The 27,283-nt window shown below is 47.6% G+C and overlaps 1 protein-coding gene across 1 annotated transcript in view; it reads left to right on the top strand.

Moving 5' to 3' along the window:
- Window positions 1-26,923, top strand: part of ST8SIA2 (ST8 alpha-N-acetyl-neuraminide alpha-2,8-sialyltransferase 2) — a 46,004-nt gene extending 19,081 nt beyond the window's left edge. Inside the window, exons 6-7 of the mRNA XM_021710434.1 lie at window positions 6,519-6,812; window positions 25,990-26,923. Coding sequence (XP_021566109.1) covers window positions 6,519-6,812; window positions 25,990-26,275 — 580 coding nt within the window. The 3' untranslated portion in view covers window positions 26,276-26,923. The remainder of the gene's footprint in view (window positions 1-6,518; window positions 6,813-25,989) is intronic.
- Window positions 26,924-27,283: the final 360 nt, after the last annotated feature.

Here is a 27,283-nt window from a genome sequence, read left to right as displayed (position 1 = left end):
AATGGCTGCTGGTTCAATATAAAGCAGAGCAGATCATTGAGCAGTTAGGTCTGCAGAGCCAAATTTTTTTATTATCTGGCCCTTTACTGAAAAAGTTTGCCAACCCTCTAGAGGTAGAACCTGGTACAAAAGGTTGGTCACAAAATCTCCTGGGCTGGCCAGCAGTTGATCCAAATGTCATAGAAGGCAGTGCTCTGTGAGTAACTGTGTTATTCTGTTGGCAAAACCTGGGGAGCAAGGGGGTAACAGAGAAATTTGGATTTTGTACCCAGCACACCATTTTCTCTAAAACATCGGCTCTCACTTTTCAGGCGCCTGGGACATTTGGACATGGTTACCCATGGCCCTGACACCTGACCCTCAACCCATAAAGACTTGGAAACAAGGCATTGCTGTCCCCTGGTCAAAAGTAGGGCACACAGAGCCTCAAGTTTCATTCTGAGTGCCACCCCAGCCCTGGCGGACCTGCATATCAAGTCTCATGTTTCTATGGGGACTGTCCCAATGCAAAAAGAGCCTTGTCCTGGGACTTTGGGGAGCAACCTTGTCACAGAGTTCCCTGAACCTCAAGACATGGGAAGAAATGGTGTCCTTCCTCCTGCCTCTCTCGGGATTGAAGAGCCCCAGTGGCCCAGCAGCCAAGGTCATTTAGCTTTGTTATCCTCTGCCAGTTCTGTTTGAGCCTGGCATATCCCATGGCTCAGTTTGTTTTCGAAGCCCTTCAGTCTAAAGATTAGCAGAGAGAGTTTGAGGGGACAGGAGAGGGAGAAAAGAAGTATGGTAGGTTTGTCTGATTGGAAACGAGAGAAAGAGTGAGGGTTGGGCAGGGTGTGTATTAAAGGTGAGGGTATGGAGGCCAAGGTCTCCTCCCAGGGGGCTCAGATCACCTCCAGGGATGCTGGGCAGTGTCCAGGAAGACCTTTCTGACCTAGGGTCACACATGCAAGCCATGCCTCTTTCTTTGTCATAAGTCATGAATTTCTAAAGAGAGCTTCCCATACTCCCAAGGGGCCCTGCCCCAGGAATTTCCAGAGGCAGTCATAGATTTTGGCAAACAGTTTCCTTTCTGACCACTTTATTTCCTTTTTTCCTTTTTATTTTAAAGATGTGGGGTACAAGTGAGAATTAGGTACATAAGTGGTCTATGTGTAGGTGAAGTTTAGGCCTCCCACTGGTCCTCACTTCCCCGGTTTAGGATCGGGTATCCTTAGTGATGTTATGTACACCCTCCTTCCCCTGGCAGTGTACCACTAAAACAACTGCCAATCCCTCTCTTGTAGTATTGTGATTAATGTTCAGGACCCACTTATGAGTGAGAATATGTGGTATTCGGTTCTGTGTTTCTGTGACAGATCACTGAGTATGACAGCTTTTTGGACACTTTCACAGCAAAGACAGCAGTGTGGTGTCCAGGGCCCAACCTTGGCTCTGCTACCCATTTGTCACGTGGCTTGGAGCATGTCATTCCCCCTTTCTAGGCCTCAGTTTCATCATCTGTAAGATGAGCAGGGTGAACTGGCTGGCTTTGAGGTCCTTTCATCATGAATATTGTCTGTGCACTAGCCCAGACAAAGCTTAACGTGTACACAGGTCACCTGGGCTTATTAAAGAACAGCATCATCAGGTCTGGGGTGGAGCCAGGGACTCTGCATTTCCAAGAAGCACCCAGAGGATGCCTCTGTTGCTGGTGTGTGGACTTCCCTTAGAGAAGCATGGTTGTAGCGTGCTGTCCTCACTCCTGAGAGTCATGTCCACACCGTTCCACACATACTTGTAAAATAGGAACCTGACATGCCAAGGAGAGCCACTCCAAAAAAATACAGGAGTCCTTCATCCCTTGGGTCTGTGCACGTGACTCTCAAAGTTCTGCTTCTCTCTGGGATTGACATGAGGGGTGTTTTAGGACAAGCTTATGCAATCCCTCTGTGGACAGGCCTCACATTTGATGCCAGAGACACAGCGACCCATGGCAGCTCTGGCTCCTTCACCCCACCAGGGCCACTCCCCTGGGTTCTTCCCATCAAAGGGGTCATTCTGTGCCCTCCACTTGGAGATATCCATGCTATAGGCCAAAACCCCACACACAGAGTAGAGAGAGATGATATTCTGAGTCTCAGGTGAGACGGCGCCTGTGAATGTACCCAGAACAGGGTCTCCCATACAGCAGGGCACACTATGTGCTCTTTGTGGTCTCTGCATCTCCGCTCCACCCACCTCACCCCTAGAAGATGAGTAGCTCCAAAGCATGGTGTCTGTGTCCATATCTGGATCTGCAGTCCAAGGCTGTGCCCAGCACAGAGGAGGGGCTCCGTGTGGCTCAACTGGGAGGACAGAAGCTGTGAAGCTCCTGGTGGAGAGATGTCTCTGTCCCTGTCAGTTCAAGTCTTCAGTCAGTTCACCCTGCCTCCTCTTGTGCAAGACAGAGACAGGCAAGACCTCACCCCTTCTCAGAAAACCCTGTATGGGGAACATGAGTCTGTGAGTCCTGGTGGGGCCCACTGCACACAGTGAGAACCCACCCGAGCTTGCCAAGGTTCAGGGAAGGCTTCTTGAAGAAGTGCTGGAGTGTGTCTTGATTTTGACCAATGAACATGGTGAGGAGGAGGAAACAGCATGAAGAAAGGCACAGGAGCCAGAAGGCAAAGTCACAGATCAGGGAGGCCACTGCTGTAGCAAGCAAGGCTGCACGGGGGGATCCTGGGGATGGAGGATGGGCAGGGGCTGTGGGGGGCTGAGGGCTTGTCCCAAGAGAGCCCCGTGAGCCTGCAGTGCCAGGCTGCAGGGACTGCTCCTATCTGTGACCACGTGTGCAGAGTAAGCTCCCAGATGTTTGGGGATCAAAACCTCATTGTGTACACACACATACACACACACACACACACACACACACACACACACACACACCCCTTCTATAGGGAGAATCTGATGAACAAATGTCTTTTCACGGATAAATCATCATCAACATCATTGTCCTCGTCCCCTAACATTTATTGGGCACTCAGCATGGGCCAGGTGTGATTCAATGCACTTCTCATTTATTAACTCACTTAATTCTCACAACTCCCCTGTAAGAAATGTCCTATTTTTATTCCAGCTTTACAGTGAGGAAATTGAAGTACAGAGAGCCAGAAGTCACACAGCTGGCAGGGGCCAGAGCCAGGCGGTTGACTGGGCAGTCTGCTTAGAACCCATACATGCTGCCTCCCACCCTGCAAGGTACCCCGCTTTGGGTACCTGTGGAGATAGTGTTTTCTGGAAGGGAGTGAGTCCTTTCCTGCCCAGAGTCCATCCCATCCAGGTAATGCAGCCCAACCACAGGCCACCCCGAATTCGCTCTGGGAGGCCTGGCCTCCAGGCAAAGGAGAGCCTAGCTCAGGCTGAACCCCTTCCTGAGCCCCCTTCACCCCTAAATGAAGCAATTCACAACCAGTGGGGAAGGAGGATGTCTAGAGTTCACTCAGGGCAGAGCTGCACTTCCCTGTCCCCGGCACCCTCACTGAGACAGGGTCACCGGAAAAGCCTAGACTTCACAACCCTCCCTGCCTCCCTCTTGTGCCTCCGAGCTTAAGGCATGAGGCCCCGCTGGGAGTGGGGTTCTGTGCCGAATGAGGGCCGGGGTCTGCCCCCAGGAAGTGCATAGCGCACAGCATCTTCCAATAGGTGGCATCCCAGACTGGCAGACATGGGAGTCGGGCATGTGCTCACCTTCCCCAGCCACCCTGGCAGGCCTACCAAGGCCTGGCTCTGCACCTGCTTTGTTCTTTACCTCTCCCACGGTCCCTCCCGCCCATGGTGGGCCCCAGCATGTCTGAACTGCAGGACCAGGAGGTTGTCCTGAGGAGGCCTCAGGCCTGCAGAAAGGCCTTGGAAGCCTGGCTAAGCCAGGTTTCTGGGCAGCAGGGGTCACTGAGACCTGGGTAGCCCCAGACTATCTGCTGTGCTGGTAGAAACACCCCAATCTCTGAGGACTGTAGCAGGGACCCCCACAAGGGAATTGTCCTGAGGCCAGTCTGTTCCTTTGCAATGTTAGCCACAGTCAGAGATCACAGGGAGTGGGAATGGGGAGAGTGGATATTTTGGGGGGTTTGGTCTGAAATAGCAAACAGGCTTTTTGAGTCAGATACACATGAACTTGGGTCCTGGTTGGTTCCCTTACCAGTTCCAGGACTTCGGGAAAGTTCATTCTCACACTCTGAGCCTCAGTTTTCCTCATTCATAAGATGAGGGTGATTAAAACTGGGTCACAATAAAATGAGCTGGCCTGTGTTAAAGGACCAGTCAAATGGCTGGCGCACACCAGGGGCTCAATGAATGTCCGTTTTTCTTTCTCATTAGCCTACTTTTTCTCCCCAGTCATTGAAGAAGGAACGTCCTTCTTTAAAGGGAGGGTAAGCAGGGTCTGTCTGGATTTAATGGTTTGGTAGTGGCATGTGTCCTGGGCTTCATATCTCCAGCTCCTGCTTTATACATGCTTATTCTGATTTCTCTGACTTATTTCCAGTGGTCCAAGGGCTTTTCCACCCTCAAATCCTCCATGCCAGACAACAACCAGGTCTCCCCAGGGGCCCCCGTCTGCTGCCATACCAGTCCTAGACACAGGCAGGTATGCACACCCAGACCAGACTGCTCACAAGGAAGTCCTCAGGTTTAATAGCAGAGGCTGCCCACCTAAGCAACCTGACTGGTTCAGCAAGAGATTGCAATAGCCTGTTAGTTTTCCTTCGATTTCCAACTTCATCCCCTCCAATTTATACTGCAACTTCATCTTACTGTTGTCTAACTGTTGCCTAAAATGCATATCTGTTCACGTCACTCTCCTGCTCAAGAACCTTCCGTGGCTCCCCATTGTTCTCAGAACCAAGTCCCTGACAGACAGGCCTTTTGATATCACACTCTGCTTGCTTCCCCAGTCCCGTCTTCTCCTTGCAATATGCCCCAGTCAGATCAAATCACTTGCCTTCTCCTAAACACCCATTCTGTGTCACACCTCTCTGCCCTTGGATACATTTCTGGTGCCTAAAATGTCATAGCATGATGATTCCTAAACTACTTGGTTACAATACTGCCTGAAGAAGAAGAGCTTGCAAAATAAATAGCAGTTCTTAGGCTCACCTGCTGAATCTGAACCTCCAGGTGAGAGGCCTATGGGATCTGCATTTTTAACAAGTGCCTGAGGTGATTCTTCTGATTTGGCAAACTGGAAAGCACTCTCTTCCTGTACCTTGTCCACTAATGAACTTCTGCTTATCCATCCTTCTAGGCTTCCCTACGTGGTCACCACCTCGGGGAAGACCACCTGCTAATCCTTCCCACAAGAATGATGACAATAGCTAACATTCATCAAGTTCTTGTCATGGACCCACAGTGTTCTCAGTCCTGGGTGTGTGGTGGCTCCTTTTGTCCTTGGGAGGGGTGCTGTTGCGATCTCTATCATAGCTAAAGCCATGGAGGCTCTCAGGAAGCACAGAGCATTTGAGCTAGTTGTCCAGAATCACACAGGTAGAAAGTGTCAGAGCTGAACTTTGAACCTGGGAGTCTGCTTCAGAGCCCTCACTCTGTCACATAAGGGACCAGGTCACTGTTGCCAAGAGCATCGTCATCTTAGCAGCTGAGGATTGGAATATTTTCCTCCTCTCCTAGATCCTGAACTCCAGGAGGCAGGCATTCACATCCCTAGGGGCCTAGCAAAGGTCCAGGCAGGTGTTAGGAGCTCAGTAAACATTTGCAGAGGGAGAAAGAGGAGGAAAAATGACAAGAGGAGCCACTGTGTGTGGAGAAATGCCCTGGATCTTTGTTTGGGGATGAGGAGGAAGCAAGGAGAGACAAAAGGTGGAATCAAGTTAAATATAAGAATGGGTCTCAACCGGGCTCGGTGGCTCAGCCTGTAATCCCGTGCCTTTGGGAGGCTGAGGTGAGTGCATTGCCTGAGCCCACGGGTTCGAGACCTGCCTGGGCAACTTGGCAAGACCTCATCTCTACAATAAATCAAAAAATTAGCCGGGCATGGTAGCGTGCGCCTATAGTTCCAGCTACTCGGAAGGCAGATGTGGACAGATCGCCGGAGCCCAGTAGGTCAAGGCTGTGGTGGCTGGGAGCGTGCCACTGCCCTCCAGCCTGGGCGACAGAGTGAGACTCCAACGCAAAAAAAAAAAAAAAGAGAATGGGTCTCAGGGCTGGGTGCAGTGACTCACCTGTAATCCCAGCACTTCAGGAGGCCAGGTTGGGAGGATTGCTTGAGCCCAGTAGTTTGAGACCAGCCTGGGCAACACAGCAAGACCCTACCACCACACAAAAGAAAAATTGAAAAATTAGTTTGGCATCGTGGCATGCGCCTATAGTCCCAATATATGGGAGAATGAGGCAGGAGGATTGCCTGAGCCCAGGAGTTTGAGGCTGTAGTGAGCCATGATTGTGCTGTGGCACTCCAGCCTGGGCGACAGAGGGAGACTCCAACTCAAAAATAAAAAAGGATGAGGTCCGCGGTTTTCCCGTAAGACATGTTGCCTTTCTCCTGGCAGGTGCAACCTAGCCCCAGTGCAGGAGTATGCCCGGGACGTGGGGCTCAAGACAGACCTGGTGACCATGAACCCCTCTGTCATCCAACGTGCCTTTGAAGACTTGGTCAATGCCACATGGCGGGAAAAGCTGCTGCAGCGTCTACACAGCCTCAACGGCAGCATCCTGTGGATCCCTGCCTTCATGGCCAGGGGTGGCAAGGAGCGCGTGGAGTGGGTCAACGAGCTCATCCTGAAGCACCGTGTCAACGTGCGGACTGCATATCCCTCGCTGCGCCTGCTGCATGCTGTCCGCGGGTGAGCAGCCTCCCACGGGGCAGGGGATCATTGCTGAGTATGGGAGGTCCTTGGTAGAACATGTCCCTTTCCCGGGTGCGCTTCGGTACCTTCAACCCAGACTTTCACCCACTCACTGGATGACCTCAGCAAGTCACCTGGCCTTTCTGGGCCTCCATTCCTTGGGAAATGAGGGGAGTTGCACGTGGTTTCATCTGGCATGCCAATTTTGACCGATGGGTAGTGCCTACCTGGACAGCTGTATTGAGAATAATCCTGGAGCTGTACCAAGGCTCAGTGGGAATAGATACTATGAACACAAGAGAAGACACAGTGACTGGCATGTCACATATCAGCCATCCCACATAGGTAACTTTCAAGAAAATCTGGATCAGGTGCACTTGACTTCGAATATGTCAACTTTATCTCTCGAAACTGTAGTTGCGTCTATCAGTAAAATAGGTGTGGGGATGGTAGTATTGGAATATTAACTCATGATATGAAGACTACATGAGCTAATATATGTGAAATAGTAGAATGAGTGAAATATTAATAGGCAGTGTTGCCATCAACATCATCATCATTGCCATCATCATCTCTTCTAGGTGTAATATTCTCTAACCCTACAGGGCACATCGTGTGGATTGGGCTAAGAGATATCCAAAGAAATGTCTGAGAGGATGTGCTTTTGTCCACAAGGTTCTGTCCTTGAGATGGTAGAGAAACTTTACCCAGGGAATGTGAGAGAGATAGGAACACAGCAATGGAATCCACTCTCTTTTAGAAGAATTTTGATATGATCAATGAGGCAAGGAGTTCTCCTGGTTAGATCTTGATCTCTAATTCTACAAAAGGGATTCCAAGAATTAAGGAAAACGAGTAGGGCATGTTGAGGCGGTTCTGAACTGTTCCTACTAAGAAGTCCAGGTCAATCCAGATGAGGTTCTTCAACAGCCTTAGCCAAACAAGCAGTAATTCCCAATCTCTCTTGGTTTCCTCACAACCATGTGACCCGTGTAGACCTCTCAGCACTTGGACCAGTAAATTGTCAAGGGATAATACTGTTGTTCATTGTAGCAGCCACCAGGGACTAGATGAATATTAAACACTCATTCCCTCTGTTCCAGTTATTTATTGTAGTACACTAAATCACCTCAACATTTAGTGACTTCAAAAACAATACTTTTATTTATTTATTTATTTTTTACTATTTCTGTTGGTCAGGAAATTGGGAAGGGCTCAGCTGGATGGTTGTAAGTCAGGGTCTCTCATGCAGTAGTCACACCGGCTGGAGGTTGAACAATGGAAGTGGAATAGCTAGGGTTGTCCATTCTCTCTCTCTCTCTCTCTCTCTCTCTCTCTCTCTCTCTCTCTCTCTCTCTCTCTCTCTCTAAGTTGTCTTAGAGCTTCTCCACATGATCTCTCTGCATGGGCTAGATTTGGCTTCCTCACAGTAAAGTAGCCTTGGAGTAGTCAGACTGCACACATGGTGGCTCAAGCTCCAGCACAAGTGGTCCAGACACCAAGGCAGAAGCAGCATCACCTTTTTTAAGACCACATGACACTTCTGTCATTATTTGCTAACTAACTAGTCACTAAGGTGGCCCAGAATCAAGGCGAGTGGACATAGATTCTGCCTCTCAATGGGGGAGTGCTACTTCGTGGACATGTTTAAAAATCTGCACACATTCCTCAAACAAATAATTATTGAGTGCTTACTATGTGCAAGGCTCTTTCCTAGACATTGTGATACAGTAGTGAATAAAGCCAAGATCTCATTAGCACTTCCATTTTCTTGTTAGGGGAAGATAAATTACAGGTAAATAAATCAATAAGATACTTTCAAATTGTGTTGTCAAGGAAGTCTTCTCTGGAAAGAAGTTGGTTTAAGCTAAGTCTCAAGAAGGTTCCAGGCATGTGCAGATCTGAGGGAGGGTAAGAAGATTCCAGGCATGTGCAGATCTGAGGGAGGAACCTTCCACATGAGGGAACCTCAAATATAAAGGCCCCAAGGTGGGAGCATGTGTTCAAGGATCAGTAAAGAGACAAGTGTGGTTGGTTAGGAGATGACGTTGGTGAGAGGGGCAGTTGCTAGAATGGTCTTGTGGGCCATGGTAAGTATTTTGGATTTGAGTATAAGATTTAGAGGCAGTCATGGATGTGAGGGAGAAGATCTGAATTATGTCTTTAAGAGACCCCTCTGGTAAGAATTAAAGCTGAAATATTTGTTGGGAAACTGTTGCAATAGCTAAGACAGGAAATATCGATGGCTTAAAGCTGGATGGTGGCACGGGATACATAACAGTTTGGTCAGAATTGCTATAAAATTTGGAGGTTAAGGCAGCAGGATTTGCTGGTGAATTCTATTTAAGATCCATAAGGTTTGAGAGAAAGAGGAAAATTCAGGTTGACTCTTAGCATTAGTACTTGAGCAAACAGATGGACAGTGGTGCCATATTCTGTACTAGGAGAGCCTGGAGCAGCCCGTCTGTGTTTGGAGGTGTTGAGTTCTTTCTTGGGCATGTTAAGTTTGAGATGTGTGTGTGGCCAGCCATGGTGTCTAACACCTATAATCCCAGCACTTTGGGAAGCCAAGGCAGGAGGGTTTCTTGAATCCAGGCGTTTGAGACCAGCCCAGGCAACACGAGACCTCATCTCTACAAAAAATAAATAAATAAGTAGCCAGGTGTAGTGGTCTATACCTATAGTTCCAGCTAATAAAGAGACTGAGGCAGAAGGATCACCTGAGCCCAGGAGGTCGAGGCTGCAGTGAGTTGTGGCCATGCCACTGCATTCCATCCTAGACAACAGAGTCAGACCCTGACTCAATAAGTTTGAGATGCCTGTTACAGATATTTAGGTCACTACATTCCCTGCCTCTCAGTTTGGGGCTAGGTCCTGTATCCAGTCACCCACCCAACCAAATGTCAGATAACAGTCCTGCTCCAGGGCATAAGAAAGCCCAGTGTAAGCCGGACTTGGTGGCTCAGCCTGTAATCCCGTGCCTTGGGAGGCTGAGGTGAGTGGATTGCCTGAGCCCACGGGTTCGAGACCCACCTGGGCAACTTGGTGAGACCTCATCTCTACAATAAATAAAAAAAATTAGCCAAGTGTGGTAGCGCACACCTGTAGTTCCAGCTACTTGGAAGGCTGAGGCGGAGGGATCGCCGGAGCCCAGCGGGTCGAGGCTGCAGTGGCCGGGAGCGGCCACTGCACTCCAGTCTGGGCAACAGAGTGAGACTCCAACTCAAAAACAAACAAACAAACAAAAAAGCCCAGTGTAGAGGTTCCCTGCTATCCAAGGGGCATTGGGATGTTCTTCCTTGAGCCCTCAGCATAACTCAATGTGACCTGGAAAGTCCTTTAAGACATCCATAAATGACTCATGTCCTCATAAAAGTGACTCCCAAGGTCAATGAACTCTGGCCTCATTATGGTGGGTACCAACATGGGAAACCCATTGACCCCAAGAAACACTTGGAGAGACATTCAGAAAGAGGTGGCCACATTTGTGGCTGATGGAGCCAGAGTGATGGCCACTGGGCTCACTGGGGCCACATCCCTCATCCTGGAGTTTGACCTATCAGGGAACCTATCAGAGGACCTTCCAGCATCTTTTCACTTCACCCCTGTCACAGAGTGGGTCTGCAGCAGCAACCTCTATCTCATGACTTTCAGCTCCATGCCTTAAATGTTGCTCCTTCCTGGAAGGAGGACACTCTTGGGATGGCTTAGAAGTCTGAAGGGATAAAAGAAAGAGAAAGACTGCCCTTTGGTAAAGACAGAAAGTCCCTTAGATGGGGAATGGGTAACCATCTGGAAGAAACCTATGCAGCTAGAGCTATTTCCAGCTATAATTGACTCGCTTTCATCTGTCAAAATAGCATTAAGCAACAGTAATAAACCCTTTAAACAAACAGGCTGCTAATCCTGAGACTGCAACATCTTCAGTTGTGGGAACTCCCGGGAGGAAATACTACAGGAGAGACTAGCCTCTGCCTTTAGCAAGAGGAAAAGGTGGGGAAAGGGGGACTTTGGAGCCTTGGAGTGGATTTCTGCCAATGACCCTGTCCTTCTGTGGGGACCCCTGCAGGGTCCAATAGGGCATCAGTGAAAAGGTAGACATTGTGTGTCATAAGCCTCTGCCTTGGTGAGACCTTAGCTGGTGTTTGCTGCAAATGGAGGAATGGGCTGGTGGGTGATGCAGAACCAAGCTGCAAGAGAAAAGACCAAGGGATCATAGACAAGAAGGCTGAGGAGGAAGCTGGCCAAGAGGCATTGTGGCCCAGTGCCAAAAACACAGGCTTTGGATGTAGGAACTTGTTTAGTCATGTCGCCTGTCTTTCCCTGGTGCCCGCAGGGGAGGCATGCAATCAGTCGAACGTGGTTACTGCAATCATGGCAGCTGCCACCTGCTACTTGGAGAGCTACCACGTGGGAAAGGGATTAGACTTGCCCTGTGGACTCAAGAGCTCCAGAGAGAGAAATCACAAGGAGGAAACTCCATTTAGGCTCAGTTCAATATAGGACTCTGTAGTAATTAGAGCAATGAACTAAGTCAAAGTAGTCACTCATAAGCTCTTTACCTTGAAGTTCCAGTAATGGACTATAACTTGATAAATAATCTTGTTTCCTAACTTAAAAATATGTTGCCCAGCAAACCCCCTGTTTATAGAGTGTATGAGGGTGGGAAAAAACCGTATGCATCATGAGAAACTGTACATAACATAGCACTTACCATTTTAGCCATTTTCAAGTATAAATTTCACTTAGAAGAAATCTACTCTTAGAATCACTCTTAGAAATCTTCATCACCTTGGGTTGGACAGTGGTCTCTTAATTATGACACCAGTAGCTCAGGCAACACAAAAAAGATAAGTTGTACTATATAGAAATTAGAATATTTGTGTATCAAATGACAATCTATCAAGAGAGTGAAAAGACAGCTCATAGAATGGGAGAATTTATAAATAACATTTCTGATGAGGGAGTGGCATCCACAATATGTAAATAACCCAATAGAAAAAAATAAATAAACCCATCAAAATGGATGAAGTACTTGAGTAGACCTTTCTCCATACAAATGACCAATAAGTACAAGACAAGATGGTTCACTAATCATCGTGGAAATACAAATCAACACCAACATGACCTATCACTTCATACCCACTAGCATGGCTGTTATCCAAAACATGCAAAATGTGTTGGTGAGGATGAAGAGAAATTAGAGCCTTTGTGCTTTGCTGGTGGGAATTTCATATAAAAACTTTTGAGGCACCCTCATATCTTCCTTTTGCAAATGAGCAACTTAATGCTTGGATAAGTTTGGTGATTTGTACAAGGTCACCCAGGCAACTAAGTGGCACAACCAGGAACTGAACCACATTATCTCACTCTCATGCAGTGCACCAGATTTTTAGCAGCAGATCTACTAATTCCAGATTGAGGGTGGGGGATGGTCAATGAGCTCAGTGGGATGGGAGCTGCCACCCTCAAGAAATGGAGTAGACCCCATTGGGTGCGGCATATCCAGACTCCATGTGTGCATGGCAGTTGTTTGGAGCACAGGGCAGTGTCTTACCAGGCAGAACAAGCAGAAAGGTTAGAACACCTTGTCAGGGACCCAACAAGCACCTGTCAGCACCTAGGGTATGACACAGTCATATTGAAATTCCAATTGAGGTTCTCAATGCCACTTGCCCTTGACTGTGCCTTTGGCTCCGCCCTCCACATGCAAGACACCTTTCAGAAGAAAAGCAGACATTCTCAGGTGGTAACTGCTCAGTCACTTACTTTTTTTTTTTTTTTGAGAGTCTTGCTCTGTCACTCAGGTTGGGATACAGTGGTGTGATCATAGCTCACTGTAGCATTGAACTCCTGGGCTCAAGGGATCCTCCCTCCTCAGCCTCTTGAGTAGCTAGGACTACAGGTATGCACCATGCACTACACTGCCCAGCTAATTTTTTGTGTGTGTGTGTGAAGACAAGGACAAGATCTCTCTATGTTGTCTGGGCCAGCCTCAGGCTCCTAGACTCAAGTGATCCTCTCGTCTCAACCTCTCATAGTGCTGGGATTATAGGTGTGAGCCCCTGCACCTGGCCCCAATCACACATTCTGAATGCTGCTCTGGGAGGCTTATAACATGACACATACTAGGAAAATAGATAAGGAGCACACATTACCATAGTGAACACTCATATGCCAACACCATGCTAAACATTATTTCATGTAATAAAAGAACCACTACCATTATCCTCATTTTCAAAATAAGAAACTGAGCTCAAGGATAATTTGCACCAGATCCTATAGCTGGTAAGGGACAGACACAGGACTCATCCCTGCTCCTGATCACCACCCATCTGCTCCTGTTGCATATAACTAGCATGTAGCAACAGGACCCTAGAAGAGTCACACCAGGAAGACCAAAGCAGAATGGGTTTGAGCTTACGAAAATATTAAGAAAAACAAAAAGGGCTTTTTATGTTTCAAGTAAGAAGAGCCAAAAGGATAGAGGCAGGTAGCGTAGAGGCTACAAAAGAGGTAACACACCCCCCAACCCGACTCTCATGTGCTTTCTTAGCAAAGATGGGTCTTTTACCTAGACAGGAGAAGAGGGCCTTTGGTGTCTTTACTGACAGTCCCACTTTCCTGCTCTAAATTCGTGGTGCTCAACATGGTCCTCAGACCAGCTCCCTGGGAACTTGTTGGAAATACAAATTCTCAGGCCCTCTCCAGACCTACTGAATCAGAAACTCCAGAAGTGGAGCCCAACAGGTTGTACTGTAACAGCACTCCAGGTGATTCAGATGCATGACATAGTTGGAGAACCACTGCTATCAACAAAATCAAGACCAACGAACATGCCAGGGGAAAACTTGCAGTCAGACCACTGAACAGCTGGCCATGATCTTCTCCAAATTGTGCAGAACTGGAGAAGGATGAGCTGGGACAGACAATCTTTGCCCCAATTTTTAAAACACGGGGAAATGATGGATACCAGTGAGCTTGATGTCAGCACCGAGCCAGAATTTCAAAAAAATTGTCAATACAATGGCCCATGAACAATTTAACATGGAGAAGTAAATCATGGAGAACAAGATGACACACTGGAAAATACTCAGACACCCTGTCCTGGCGCTACTTTGTGAGAAGGGCGGCAGATAGGTAGACCTGGGGCCAGCACAGTCATTTTGCATGTAAGTCAGATGGACAAAGCATTTCATGGGCAACTTTGGAAGGAAGCGAGTGTTAACTCCTCAGAATAACCTTATAAGAAAGGTACTAGTTTCATCCTCTTTTACTCCTAAGGAAACAGACTGGGAAACATTAGAATACTCATGTATAAGCTTCAAAGGTCTCTCTTCTTTCCACTGCCATCCCCTTCTTATATCCTTGGCAGGTAGATTAACCACTATCTGTTGACCACTGACCCAAGGGATACTAATTAACTGGATTAATGTTGACCTCATGGAGACCTCATGTCACCAGGCTCTATCCCTGTCCTCCCGCCTCGTTTTTACCAGTGACTTAATTAGAGCATTGATGGTCTGCTTAGCACATTCACTGATGACATGACATTTGGGGGATTCTCAATATTTGGGGTTTCAGAATAAAATCAATTGAAGATGAAGAAAATTAATATGGACAAATGTAAGATTCTGTATTTGGGTTCAAAACATTTATACAAGTACAGAGGGATGAGGAGTACCAACCATCAGTGGTTGTGTGGTTGCTCAAAAGGATAACATGATCTTAGGTCACGGCAATGGATGTACCGCATCTTTGAGAATCAGGGAGGTCAGTGACGACTTTGCTTAGTCTGCGTTGTCAAATCCCTCTTGGAGAACCACATTTAGTTTGGGGTACCAGGCTGGAGAGAGACCACAGGGAAATCCAAAAGTTGAAAGGTTTTGAAAGAGAAGACTCCATGGAGTATGACAGCCATCTTCCTTCATTCAGTAAATAGTCATTAGGCACCTAAAGGTTCCAGGCCTGTGCTAGGGGAATAAAAAAAATCAATAAAATAAAGTTCTTGCCTTTGTGGGGCTCATAGATCTGGTGTGTGAGTCTTCAAGTATAGAACCTGGGTTGAGGGAGGAAGCCAGAGTCCATCTGGACACTGGGAAGAACGTTTCAACAAATAAGATCATCTGAAATGAGTTTGGCTACCTCTTAGGAGATGTTTACGTAGCAGCGAAGCCCCCTTACTGGGGCCATGGAGAGGGAAGTCAGTGTCACACAGAGCTGGAGTATTAGTTTGCTAATTAGGGTTGCCATAACAACATCCCACAGACTGAGTGTCTTAAACAACAAAAATGTATTGTCTCAGTTTTGGAGACTGAATCTCAGTTTTGGAGGTTGAAAATCCAAAATTAATGGTCAGCATGGTTGGTTCCTTCTTACAGCTGTAAGGGCAGGCTCTATACCAGGCCTCTCTCCTTGGCTCATAGATGGCTGACTTCTTGTTCACATGGCATTCTGCCTATATGCCTGTCTCCAAATTTCCCACTTATAAGGACATCAGTCATTGGATTAAGATCCACCCTAATGATCTGGTTTTAATTTGATTACCTCTGTGAAAACCCTGTCTCCAAATAAGGTCACATTCCAAAGTACTGGGGGTTAGCACTTCAATATATGAATTTGTGGGGGGTGGGGCAGGCAACGTAATTCAACTCATAACAGCCCATGGGTTAGATGGTCTCCCCTGCCAGTCTGAGATTCTTTGATTCAACACATCTGTGCCAGAAGAGTCTCTGACCTACAGTGAACTTACAGGATTCCTGCCCATCTGAGGCAGCTAACAGGGAGAGGAGAACATGTTGCAGAAACCCAAGTAGGAGGCCTGCCCTTCCAGTGTCACCAGCCGCTGGCAGGGCCTGGCCTCTGGTGCCCCAGCCTGAGCTCTGTCCCAGGAGTGGCACTGCGCCTGGTTGGCCGTTGGCTAGGAAGGTGAGCAGCAGAGAGGAAGGACACCAAAGCAATTGAGAATGACTGCAGGCAGCGGGTGGTGAATGGCTGTAATTTAATTACAACAGCGGGGGAGGCTGTGACCCACAGAGAGGGTGGCCCCTCGGGCAAGAAAGCAGCCTGCTGGCCTCTTCAGCTACCGAGCTCACTGGCCCAGTGCACACAAGTCCTGTGAATTGGTGCTTAATTAGGCACCAGGAGTGCTGAGCTTGGGCCTTAAGATGGCGCTGATGTAGTTGCTCTTCCTGGGGCCAGAGGGAACAGATCAGCAAAGCAAGCCCTGATGGATGGACAGGGAGTAGAGACATGAGGGACAAGGGGGAAGAGTAGGCAAGGTGCAAAAATAAAGGGAGCAGCCAGCACAGGTTGGAGGGGGTCTCAAACCAGAAAGCACATCTCTAGGGAGCTGGTCCCTTCCCCTCACTGGTCCCACTCTCCTCCAGTGGACGGGAAGAGAGATAAACTAGACTCGCCTATCTGGAAGTGTGTTCCATGGAGAAGGAAAAGAGGGAGTACTGTGGTATTAAGGCACAGATGGCCATTGGCACTTGTTTATCTTCACTGGATTCTCTTTGTTTTAAAATAGCAATGCACATAGTAAAAAGAAAAATCCAAATTGGATAAAAGGATTTAAAATGAAAAACAAGCTCCACCCCACACCCTGGTTCTCTTCCACAGAGGCAACCTGTTAACCTGGTTTTCTGTGTGTGCATTTTTTTTTTATGGAAATATCCCTTCTTTCACATAATTGAACATGTTGAGCACTGCACCTTGCTAAAATCTGGAAATTATTCCATATCAACACACACCACCTCATTCTCCCTCGCAGCTGCCTGGCAGTTCACTGTGTGTCTAGACCATAATTTATGTATACAGAAGCCATTGGTGGGCATTGAGAGTGTTTCCAATCTTTTACCAGTATAATCAATGTTACATCGATCACCTATGAGCCGATATCAGCAAACATAGGCACATCTATAGGCTTGCTTTTTAGAAGTATCTTTACTAATTTGCATTGTTAATTTTCATAGACTCTGCCAATTGCCTTCCCTAGAGGTAGGTACCAATTTATACCCTCACCTACACTTATCTAAAGTACTTCTTTTCTCATAACCTCACCAACAGATGTATTATCAACATTTGTTATATTTGCCAATCCAGTGAAAAATGGTATCTGATTGTTGCTTGAAATGGGATTCTTTGGTTATGAATGAGATTGGATATAATTTTGTCTGTTTGTTTGCTTGGCATGGCATCAGTTTAAACTCCAGAATCCCGCCAGCAGGCCTAAGCCCCCAAGAAAAGGTCTGGCTGGGCCCCTGACGGGCCTTTGGGGACAGAGGTGAAGCCTGGGCACAAAGAGCAGTCTCTCCACTCCTGAGGGGCCCACTTGTAGCAGGGGGAACCCCTCAAATGACCAGTAGCATGCTTTTCCTTCTTTCTTCTGGCAACTTTCTGTCCAGGGTGGTGCCAGCCTTCCTTTCTCATGTACAGACCTGGTGACTGCCTAGAAGAGCTTAGAATGAAGCTGGGCTCTCACCTTTCCTGACAATGTCCCAAAAGAGAGCCACTATGCCCTGTTTTCTGGCTTTCATTCACTGCTTTATGAAAGATGTGTGAAGTATCCACATTATGCATGTTCTATGCTAGGATCTGGAGTTATCCAGAAACAAGAAATCAGTCCACTTGCTCACAGAACTTTGAATTGTGGGGAAGGAAAAGAAAACAAGTGTAGCTCGATAGGTGCAGTGATGGGGAAGAACAACAAACAGAACGCAAAACCATTCAGGGAGGTCCAGGAGGCTTCATGCAGGAAGCGGCACTGGAGCTAAGACCATGAGAAAGGACTGCAGACTGGGAGCACATGGGAAGTGTCCTGGAAGAAACCAAGACACTCCTTGGTTTGCAGTGTGACTGTGTATACTGAGTACTGGGAGAGATTTGCAGACTCAGATCTCAAGGGAGTCACAAACCCCGCCAAAGCCATTGGATTTAATCCTCTGAACTCCAGGAGTCATTGAAGAGTTTTTGCTGGCTGGGTCATATCTGTGGCTAGCCTGGCTTCCATGAGCTAGAGTACTGGCTTGGGAGCCGTGGAGGCCTGGGAATCAAGAATTGGCCTCTGGTATCCCCATGGCATGGCCCACTCTTCACAACAGCCCCAGATTCTGAGATAATCACCCCGGCTTTCCAATTCCAGAGTTGAGCAGCCTCATCCGGAGATATCCTGCAGCACACGAAAGCCCTAAATTGTGCTTCCTAGGAAAGAATAGTGATGGGCTTTGGGGCCCTAGATCAGGGTAGTGGCTGCCACTGCGGAGGACAAGAGACCAGGAGCCTACGAGTTCTATCCCCAGCTTTGCTGCTGATACGCAGTAGTGTTTCTTGGCAACCACCAGTAAGGCATTCCTGCTCCTTGCAGACATTATGAGCTCTGTCCCACAGTGTTTTTAGCTCCTTGGAGAAAGCCCTCTCGGTCCTTTTTTCCAACAGTGACATCCACTATTCTTGCCATGAACCCTGCCCAGGAATCCGGAGAAGGGCAAATGTACTTTGGAGATGATTTTGGTGATCCTCATTGACTGCTGTCCGTGCTCATAAAATACGGGGCTTAATCGTCATGGCAATTGGGGGAGCCAATTTGAAAAATAATTACTGCCTTCTTTGAGATTACACTGCCTTCTAATTAAAATCTCAAGACTGGGATATTAAAGGTGCATTGTCAATACAACGTCCCGGATGCACCCAGCTAACCTCATTTGGGAAGGCAAAATTAATTAGTTTGTGTTTTAACACCCAGCTGTTATCCTAAGGAAAGAAATAGTCTACAAGTCGGCCATGCACACAGTCTCTAAATTGGCCACAGCAACTGAGGAGATAGAAAGGAAATCAAGAGTGATTTGTTCCCATATAACTCAGTTTCTATTACAAGCTGCTCATTAAATGGCACTCCCATGTCCCTGTCAGACATCGCTCAGGAGTTCTTGTTTACCCATGGAGACAGAATGGGAAATCAGTTGGTCCCTCCATGCTACTGAGCTCTCAGTTCATTCTGGAGTTTCATTTGTTGTTAACACCTTTCCCAGCTAGCGATTCTAGGTGAAAAGCCCAACCCCAGACCTGAAAGGCTGGGCGTTTCTATTCCTGTCCCAACTGGCCACAGTTACAAAACTGCATGCACTGTTAGCTTCCCCCTTTCTTCTTTCCTTCGTCTTTCCATTTTTCAATTCCATTTGAGTCAAACATTTGCTGAGCACAATAAAAGTCAGGATAATCAATTCTAGGCTATGCTACAGTAACACACCCAGAGACACCACAGCTTTAGCACAACAGAAGTTTATTTCTCATTCTGGCAAAGTGGGATGTGAGTTGGCAGGGACTCTCTTCCAATCAGTGACTCAGGGATCTAGGATTCTTCCATCTTAGGTTGACAGTATCTTAACAGGAGGCTGTGAAGTTCTCCAAAATAGGGGAAAAGAAAGTGGGAGAACCTGCTTTTGAAGAGTATCGCCAAGAAAGGACACTTTTTTTGTTGTTGTCGCAGCCTATTGGCCAGAACTGGTTGCATGACCCCATCTCGATGACAAAGGATGCTGGGAGATATAGACGAATGCATGGGGTATTTGTTGAGTACTACTGTCTCGGCCAGAGTGCTTTGGGTATAGCACACACCAAGTCAGATCCTTTTAATCCTCCCATAAAGGAATGTGAAGTGTGGCCCTTGCTCTTGGGAAACCACAGTACAGTTTTGTGTTCCTCTTCTGGAAAGCATCCCTTCCCATTCCAAAATGACTATTCACTTCTTCAGCGATCATTAGCTCTTAAGTACCTCAGTACAAAGACAGCATGACAGACAATCCTCCAGGAGTCCACAGCTCAGCAGGAAAGGCACATGTGCACACCACAATTCTATGAGACTGTAGCCCAGAGAAGAGACCAGTGCATGGGTGACCATGGGTGCCCAGAGGGACACAGTACAGCCTGGAGACAGGGCAAAAGTGTGAAGGGTCTTGATCTGAACCTTGATAAGAAGAGGCGCTAAGAAGTAGTACAGTGATGAATCATCAGCCTGGGTTGCTATGCACAGTAAGAGAAATAGAAACAAAGTTCATGATAATCAGGTGGAGGTGGTAGATCAGTCTGTGCTGAGGAGGAGAGGATAGAACAAAGGGAATATTTCCAGGAGGATACGGTGTGTGTGCTTAGTTGTTTTTTTTTTTAAGGGGTGGGGAGGGTTCATCAAAGAGACACATGGCACCCAGAGGAAGGGCCCAGCATGTCTGTGTAACTTCAAAACCACCTATGAACTACCTGGACATCTCACCACTGATTAAATTCTTATCTTCCTCTTTCTGGGCATAGTAATGACAGCCTGGAAAAAAATTCATTTCTGAAAGCCTTCCCCTACTAAGGCCTTACTATTAGAAAATAAACAAACCATTGTTTACTTGGCTAGTGTTAGGGCTTGTATTCGCTCAGGGAGTATCAGTTAGATGGTCACATGCAGGGACACCCCTGGTGGCTCGAGTGTCCTTGGGTAATGTCAAGCCCACAGCTGTAGCCAGCTCACTTCCAGCCCTAACCCTCCTAGAATCACTAAATGCCCAAGAGCCAGGAGTCTCAGGAGGCTGCACTTTATCCAAGCTCTGTCTAACCAGCTGCATGAGAAGCTTGTCTCCTCCCAAGCAAGTCACCTTGAACTCCTACATCTTCCTCTGTAAAATGAAAGAAGACAAGCTCAATCTAGGAGGCCCATGGATTAGCCACACAGACGTGGCCTGTTTGATTCACCCAATAAGGCTTCACATGGTGTTTTTAAAATGTTTTTAATTAGCTGCCAACATTTTAAAATTTGGAGAATTTGTATAAAAATCCAGATTTCTAATACGTAACAAAATTAGAAAATCTGGGACCACCGTACTGGACAACAATAAAACTAGCTGCTCATTGAAATGCTCTGGTCCCCACCACTCCCTATTGTCTTGGCAACACCAAGACCAGGTGTCAGTTTTCCTTACACATGTCCCACATTCCAGCTCACGCTATTATTCCCCCTGTCAGGCTGCAGAGCTAGAGGAATACTCCAGGCCCAATTGTCTTTAAAACTCTACAATTATTCCTGACACTCTTTTTTTCCCTCTTATTCTCTATATACGAGAGGGACCTACCCAAAAATGGAATTATCTTTTGGAGAGTGGGCCCCTTGTAACACACTTGGAATTTGTTCCTCCAGATCAAACAGTCAACCAATGTTTCTATCTGGAAGTTTTGAGAAGGTTGCATCACGATTTGTGGAAGAAACATCCTTAGTCATGGCAAACAGGTGACTGGTTCTTCCTCCATGACAATGCACCTGCCCACACCGCACTAAGTGTTCAACTGTTTTTGACCAAACTGATGAACCCCTGTGCCCACCCTCCCTATTCACCCAATTTCACCCTAAGCAACTTTTTTTTATTTCCCCGGATGAAAAAAGTCCTCAAAGGGAAACATTTTGTGGAAGAGGTGAAACAAAAGAGACATCAAAATGGACGAGTTCAAAAACTGTTTTGAGCCGTGATAAAAAAGCGTCTCAATAAGTATATTGCAGCAAATGGAGAGAACTTTGAAGTTGACAGAAGTTTAAACATGTAAGAATAATTACACAATTTTTTGATAAGTAAATTCCAGTTTTGTTGGGTCCCCCCCTTGTATATCTCATTCCTGGGTTCTTTTGACAGAACCACGCAGCAGTCAGAACAAGAGTTCTCAGTCATGGCTGCACATGAGTGACTGGGGGAGGCTGTGAAAATCCCAGTGGCCAGGCTGCACGCGGTAGTGACATCTAGGCATTCCAGCTCCAGATGGTTCCAGCATGCAGCCTGGGTCAAGAACCTCTGTGTTAGGGCTGGAAATGCAATGTACTTGTTTAGGAGGGGTGAGCTCCCCTTTACAGAACATGGTTAAGCCCAGGTGGGTGAGCACTTTGCAGCGATGTTGAAAAGGATCTCAGCATCAGCTGCAGCTCTTCTGGGATTCTTCTCCTCTTTACAGTCCGCTGCCTTCCCCCATCCCCCACCAAACCCAACCTCAGTATCAAGCATCCCCCAGCCAGCACTGTGTCTTCTATGTACTAGCTGATATCTAAGCCAATGGCCACGTAGAATAGGCCCAGGACAATCGCGTTAGACCAGCTGCATTCCCGGCTGCCCCAGGGCTGCATTATGAAGGAGAAAGAACATGGACTTGGAACCAGAAGGCTGAAGGGAAGCCACAGTGCTACCCCTCACCATCTGGCAGCCTTGCTAAATCCTCAGGCCTGGCCTGAGTAGCATGGTTGGGAAGGTTTGGAGAGAGAGAAAGGGGCGTGAGATGGGCCTTTCAAACTAGACATGTAGACCTCACCTAATGCCCAGAGCAGAGCTCAGACATGGGCCAGTTATCTAATAACCCTGATGACAATACAGCCACTTGAAAACACCCAAGGCTGGATATGGTAGCTTATGCCTATAATCCCAGAACTTTGAGAAGCCAAGGCAAGAGGATCACTTGAACCCAGGAGTTTGACACAAGCTTGGACACTACAGTGAGATTCTATCGCCACAAAAAATACAAAAATGTTGTATTTTGTATGGTGGTACCCATCTGTAGTCCCAGCTATTTAGGAGACTGAAGCAGGAGGATTGCTCCAGCCCAGAAGTTCAAGGCTACAGTGAGCTATGATCATACCACTGCATTCCAGTCTGGGTAACAGAGCAAGATCCTGCCTCTTAAAAAAAAAAGAGCCGGGCTCGGTGGCTCAGCCTGTAATCCCAGCACTTTGGGAGGCTGAGGCGAGTGGATTCCCTGAGCCCGCGGGTTCAAGACCCGCCTGGGCAGGTGAGACTTCATCTCTACAATAAATCAAAAAATTAGCCGGGCGTGGTATCACACGCCTGTAGTTCCAGCTACTGGAAGGCTGAGGCGGAAGGATCACCGGAGCCCAGCGGGTCGAGGCTGCGGTGGCCAGGAGCAGCCGCTGCACTCCGGTCTGGGCGACTGAGTGAGACTCCAACTAAAAAAAAAAAAGAGTAAGAAAGGAAAAGAAAAGAAAACACCCAGGTAGCAATGGTTAGTACTTTTAGCATCCTGGGAATTCTTCAGAGTGGCACCAGTTCTCCATCTGTATGGTGGCTCCCCAGGGTCAGGGTCCCAGAAGAGTTCCCTGGTATCAAGCTGGAACCAATCAGCCCACCCCAGGGTTTGTGATCCTGTGTGAACTCAGCCTGACTCATCCCTTCTCTGAGACTGGAAGGCCCAAGAGTATTCTCCCTTAGAGGGACAGGGCAGTGGTGGCAGAAAAAGAATGTCACTACAAGCCCTCCCCCATCCCAGGGACAGGAGCAGATACAGAAGGGAGATACCCTGCTTCTGAGTTCCTTCTAGCTCTGGGCCTCCCTGTGGCCAAGGAGAAAGGACCTCGGGGCCATTTAGAGGCATTGACAGAGCAACAGGAAGTCTGGCCTAGACCCAGCTGGGGCTTCAGTTGGGATGTACCTATGGGCTGCCCCTCAAATTCCTAGAACATTTTCTTGGAGACCAGTACCCCTTCCCACTTTAAAATGACCCTCTATGCCTGCAACTCAGTGGGAAAAGCACACATGTCCTCTGACACCATAGTCCAGGGAAGAGACTGATACACAGGTGACCACGGGTGCCTGGAGGGTCACGCTTGGTAGAGCCTAGAGATAGGGCAAAAGCGCAAAGGAGGCTTGATTTGATAGGAGGAGGTGATATGAAACAGTGTGGTGCCCTGGGAGCTGCGGGTTATGTGTTCTGGAAAGGGCACAGTGTAGGTAGAAGCTGAAGCTAGGGGGTGATCAGGCCAGGCCTTGCAGAGTTCATGTTCTGCACTTTGGAACTTGGATTATATCAGGAGCAGGGTGAGGTATCACAGGAACGCCTATAGGGCTCCTAGGTGGAGGGCAGATGGGTGATGGGCTGTCACCATAGAGAATTTTTGATGGTGTAGGAAAGAAGGAATGAAGATCTCTAGTGTGCTCACAAAGGCTTGCTTCTGTTATTTTTCAATTGCAGTGTGTTTGCAGTCACCAGAGCCATTGTTCTGTTCTCTGCCCTTGTCCCTCCTCTGATTTCTGGCTGGAAAATTTCACTGATGGGAATATTCTTGGCCCAGAAAGGATAAAATCGGAAGGAGTCGAAGGAAGAGGGGTCTTCAAGTGACAGGCATATGAAGCAACCATGGTTGTCTGGGGCCCACCCAGGAGGTTCCTGCTGTGCCCAGGAGAATCTTGTTCACTTGAACTCTGGCCATCTGGGACCACGGCCTCCAACGGCAATGTCAAAGGGGAAATTGAAGTCATCTCGGACTGACAGTCGGGTTGAGGAGGAGTACGAATAGGGATTCTTGAAATGTGTTTTATTTTATCAAATATTTTATGATTTACTGAAATTATATGGGTTTTTAGGAATCTATAACCTTGTCTGATTCAAAGGCTAACACTTCCTCCAAAAGAAAGATTTAAGGCTGACTCTCTGGAATGAATTTTGGGTTCCCTTTTCTGGGCTGCAAAAGGAATCATTTTACAAAAGAAAAGGAGTCTCTGGGCTTTTAGAAAACCTGCTCCTCCCTACCCCAACCTTTTAGCTAAAAGCACTGTGAATAATACAGGACCGTTTCATCTTTCAGCAATATGTAAATGTTTTGTCTGGCATACTTTTACTTCTGGTGTGAATTTAATTGGTGTGTTTGACTATAGTCACATACATCTCCGTGCTGAGGTGTCAACAGAAACTGCACTGGCCTTCACTTTGGCTACAGAGTGGATGTTTCTACAGTAGCAGATTGGAGCATGTAAGATGGGGAAACACAGAGGCTGAGGACAGAAAGACGTAGACTGTGTCTGCTGTAGGGATTTGTGGTAAGGAATTACGTCTTTCCACCAAGGCATGAGCATTGCTTTTGAAGGGATTCAGCCTAGGGTAAGTGGAAGCTTTTACTCGAAATAAAGAGGTTAGACCCCACATCATAATGAGTTCTAAGTCCCAGAAAGAGAAGAACTGTGATGGAAAGCAAGATGATGACAAATAGAACAGATGTTTTCCCACTTCTGGAGAAACTTCTAGCTTATCTTGGAATGTTGGAACTTGGAGGATATCTTGGTGATAGACTGAACTACCTCACTGCATAAATGTGGAAAAATTAGGTTCTGTAGGAAGAAGTGTCTTGCTCAAAGGCACACAGATAGTTGATAACAGAATTGTCACTAAAACTCGGGTCTTCTGAGTCCCTTACCTCCTCCGAGCCTCTGTTTCCTGGACTGTGAATTAGAGACAGTCTCTTCCTCACTGCATTCTTGGCTAAGGCACAGCCTGCTCCCTCTGCTTCCTCGGGCTCCCTCCCATTACCCTTTAACTGGTGCCCTGAGGCAGGAGGCTGGGACTCTGTTTCAGAGGTGGATACGCCAAAATGTAGTGATAGGACTTTAGAAGAAAGAGTGGACAGAACCCAGCCTCGCAAGGTAAACCACTGTATAGTGCCCCCTCAGCTCTCCAGGAGTGTCACCTCTGATTAGAAATAGGCAACCGCAACACAAGGCAGGGGGCCTGTGGCAGGAACGGAAAGAGGCGAGGGTGGAGTCAGGAATAGTGATCCCCAAAGGGAAGTCCAGTGGGACCCCGGAAGGGCAGTGGGCACCATGACAGAGCCTGGGATTCATCAGAGGTCAGCAAACTGCTGCTGAGGGCCAAGCCTGGCCACACCCATGTGTGTTGTCTTTTATTCTACAACACACAGTTGTGGAGTTGCTGCGGTTGCAGCCGTGTGGTCGCAAATCCAAAAATATTTACCATCTAGCCCTTTACAGAAAACATCTGCTGACCCCTGCTTGACCTGTCCACAGGCCTGAGTTCAAGTCAGGGCGCTGCCCTTCTATCTGGTGACCTCAGGCAAGACACTTGTCATCTCCGAGCCCCGTCTCTGCATTTGTACCCCCAGGCAGGCTTGTTTTGAGAATTCCAAGAACTCACGCTTGCAATAGCACTCAGGCTCAGAAGCAATTCCGTTGCTTAATCAATGGTGCTTGTCAGTCCACTAAGGAAGCAACCAGGGATCAGTAATTTGACTGGACCCTATGGTTTCTGGAGTAGCAAGAGGCAGGCTGTGGGCAAGATAAAATTTTCCTCTTCTTGGAAAAGATGATTCACACACTCATGTTTCTTCTTCACTTTTTTTTTTTTTTTTTTTTAGATACTGGCTGACCAACAAAGTTCACATCAAAAGACCCACCACTGGCCTCTTGATGTATACCCTGGCCACACGTTTCTGCAACCAAATCTACCTCTACGGCTTCTGGCCCTTTCCACTGGATCAGAACCAGAACCCAGTCAAGTACCACTATTATGACAGCCTCAAGTATGGCTACACCTCCCAGGCAAGCCCTCATACCATGCCCTTGGAGTTTAAGGCCCTCAAGAGCCTCCATGAGCAGGGTGCTTTGAAACTGACTGTTGGCCAGTGTGATGGGGCCACGTAAGCTGGGCCCCACATGGGACTCAGTGGCTCACATTTCCTGCCAGCTACACCACAGGCAGATGGGAGTCGGGGTGGCACAAAAAAAAAAATAGGACAAGCAGGCTAGTGGTTTTCTTTGTTAAAGTGTAAAACAGTGACCAGAATATATATATCTATACCTGCATATATATATTGACCTGAGTATTTATAACTGTGTGGTGTTCACCTAGCATTAGGCAGATAAGCCACAGGAAGAAGGTGTGGAGAACCCACCTGAACTAGATTGAGACTCAGTCCATCTTTGGAAGCGGAAGGACTTGACATGAAAAGAAGCAAGTCCCATGACTTTGGATGATAAACTGCCTCCTGGTTTGGAGGGATCTTTGGGCTCATGGACGAATGGAGAGCCACCTCTTGTCAGCTGCCCCAAGCCTCTGGGATTGTGGATTCTGGGAGAGTCAAGACCCAGAGAGGATACTTGACGCAGTCTAAAGCGGGTGCTGTTCACGGAGGAGAGGGAGGTTAGAGAGAGTTCAGTCAGGCAAAGGAGCACAAGGAAACCAAGCAGCAAGGGTCCCATCAAAGCTGAGGGCCTTGTTCCACGAACTCAGAGTTTGACTGCCCAAGGGACAGACTACAGTTGACTCACACGTCCCAGAAAGGCCTCCACAGCTATGGAGAGAAGGATAGAGGAGACACAAAGGACAGTTCATATTCTTGCTTAACAAGAACCACAAGAACTCTGGGTGGAGCAGGCAGATGGCACTGCAGACGTGAGGTATTCCAAACTGTGTTTTTGAAAAAGTGAGACCTGCTCAGGATCCACCCCACCACAGGCAGAAGAGCGTCCAAAATATCGTGATTGTGTTGAGTACTCTTTAAAGCAACTTGAGTCTGGTGAGGAGGAAGAGACCCTGGGATTTCACCCTCTGGGTTAGTCTGCATCTCACCCTGTTAGAATGTCACATTAGGGACTCTACGGTCCCCTTCTGCCACCAGGGAAGCCACAACTTGAAAGGGCAATGTCAAG

Source organism: Carlito syrichta, unplaced genomic scaffold, assembly GCF_000164805.1.
Source record: "Carlito syrichta isolate Samal-C Ts95f unplaced genomic scaffold, Tarsius_syrichta-2.0.1 Scaffold288951, whole genome shotgun sequence".
Taxonomy (NCBI): Eukaryota; Metazoa; Chordata; class Mammalia; order Primates; family Tarsiidae; genus Carlito; species Carlito syrichta.
This window is presented reverse-complemented; position numbering and strand designations above follow the sequence as displayed.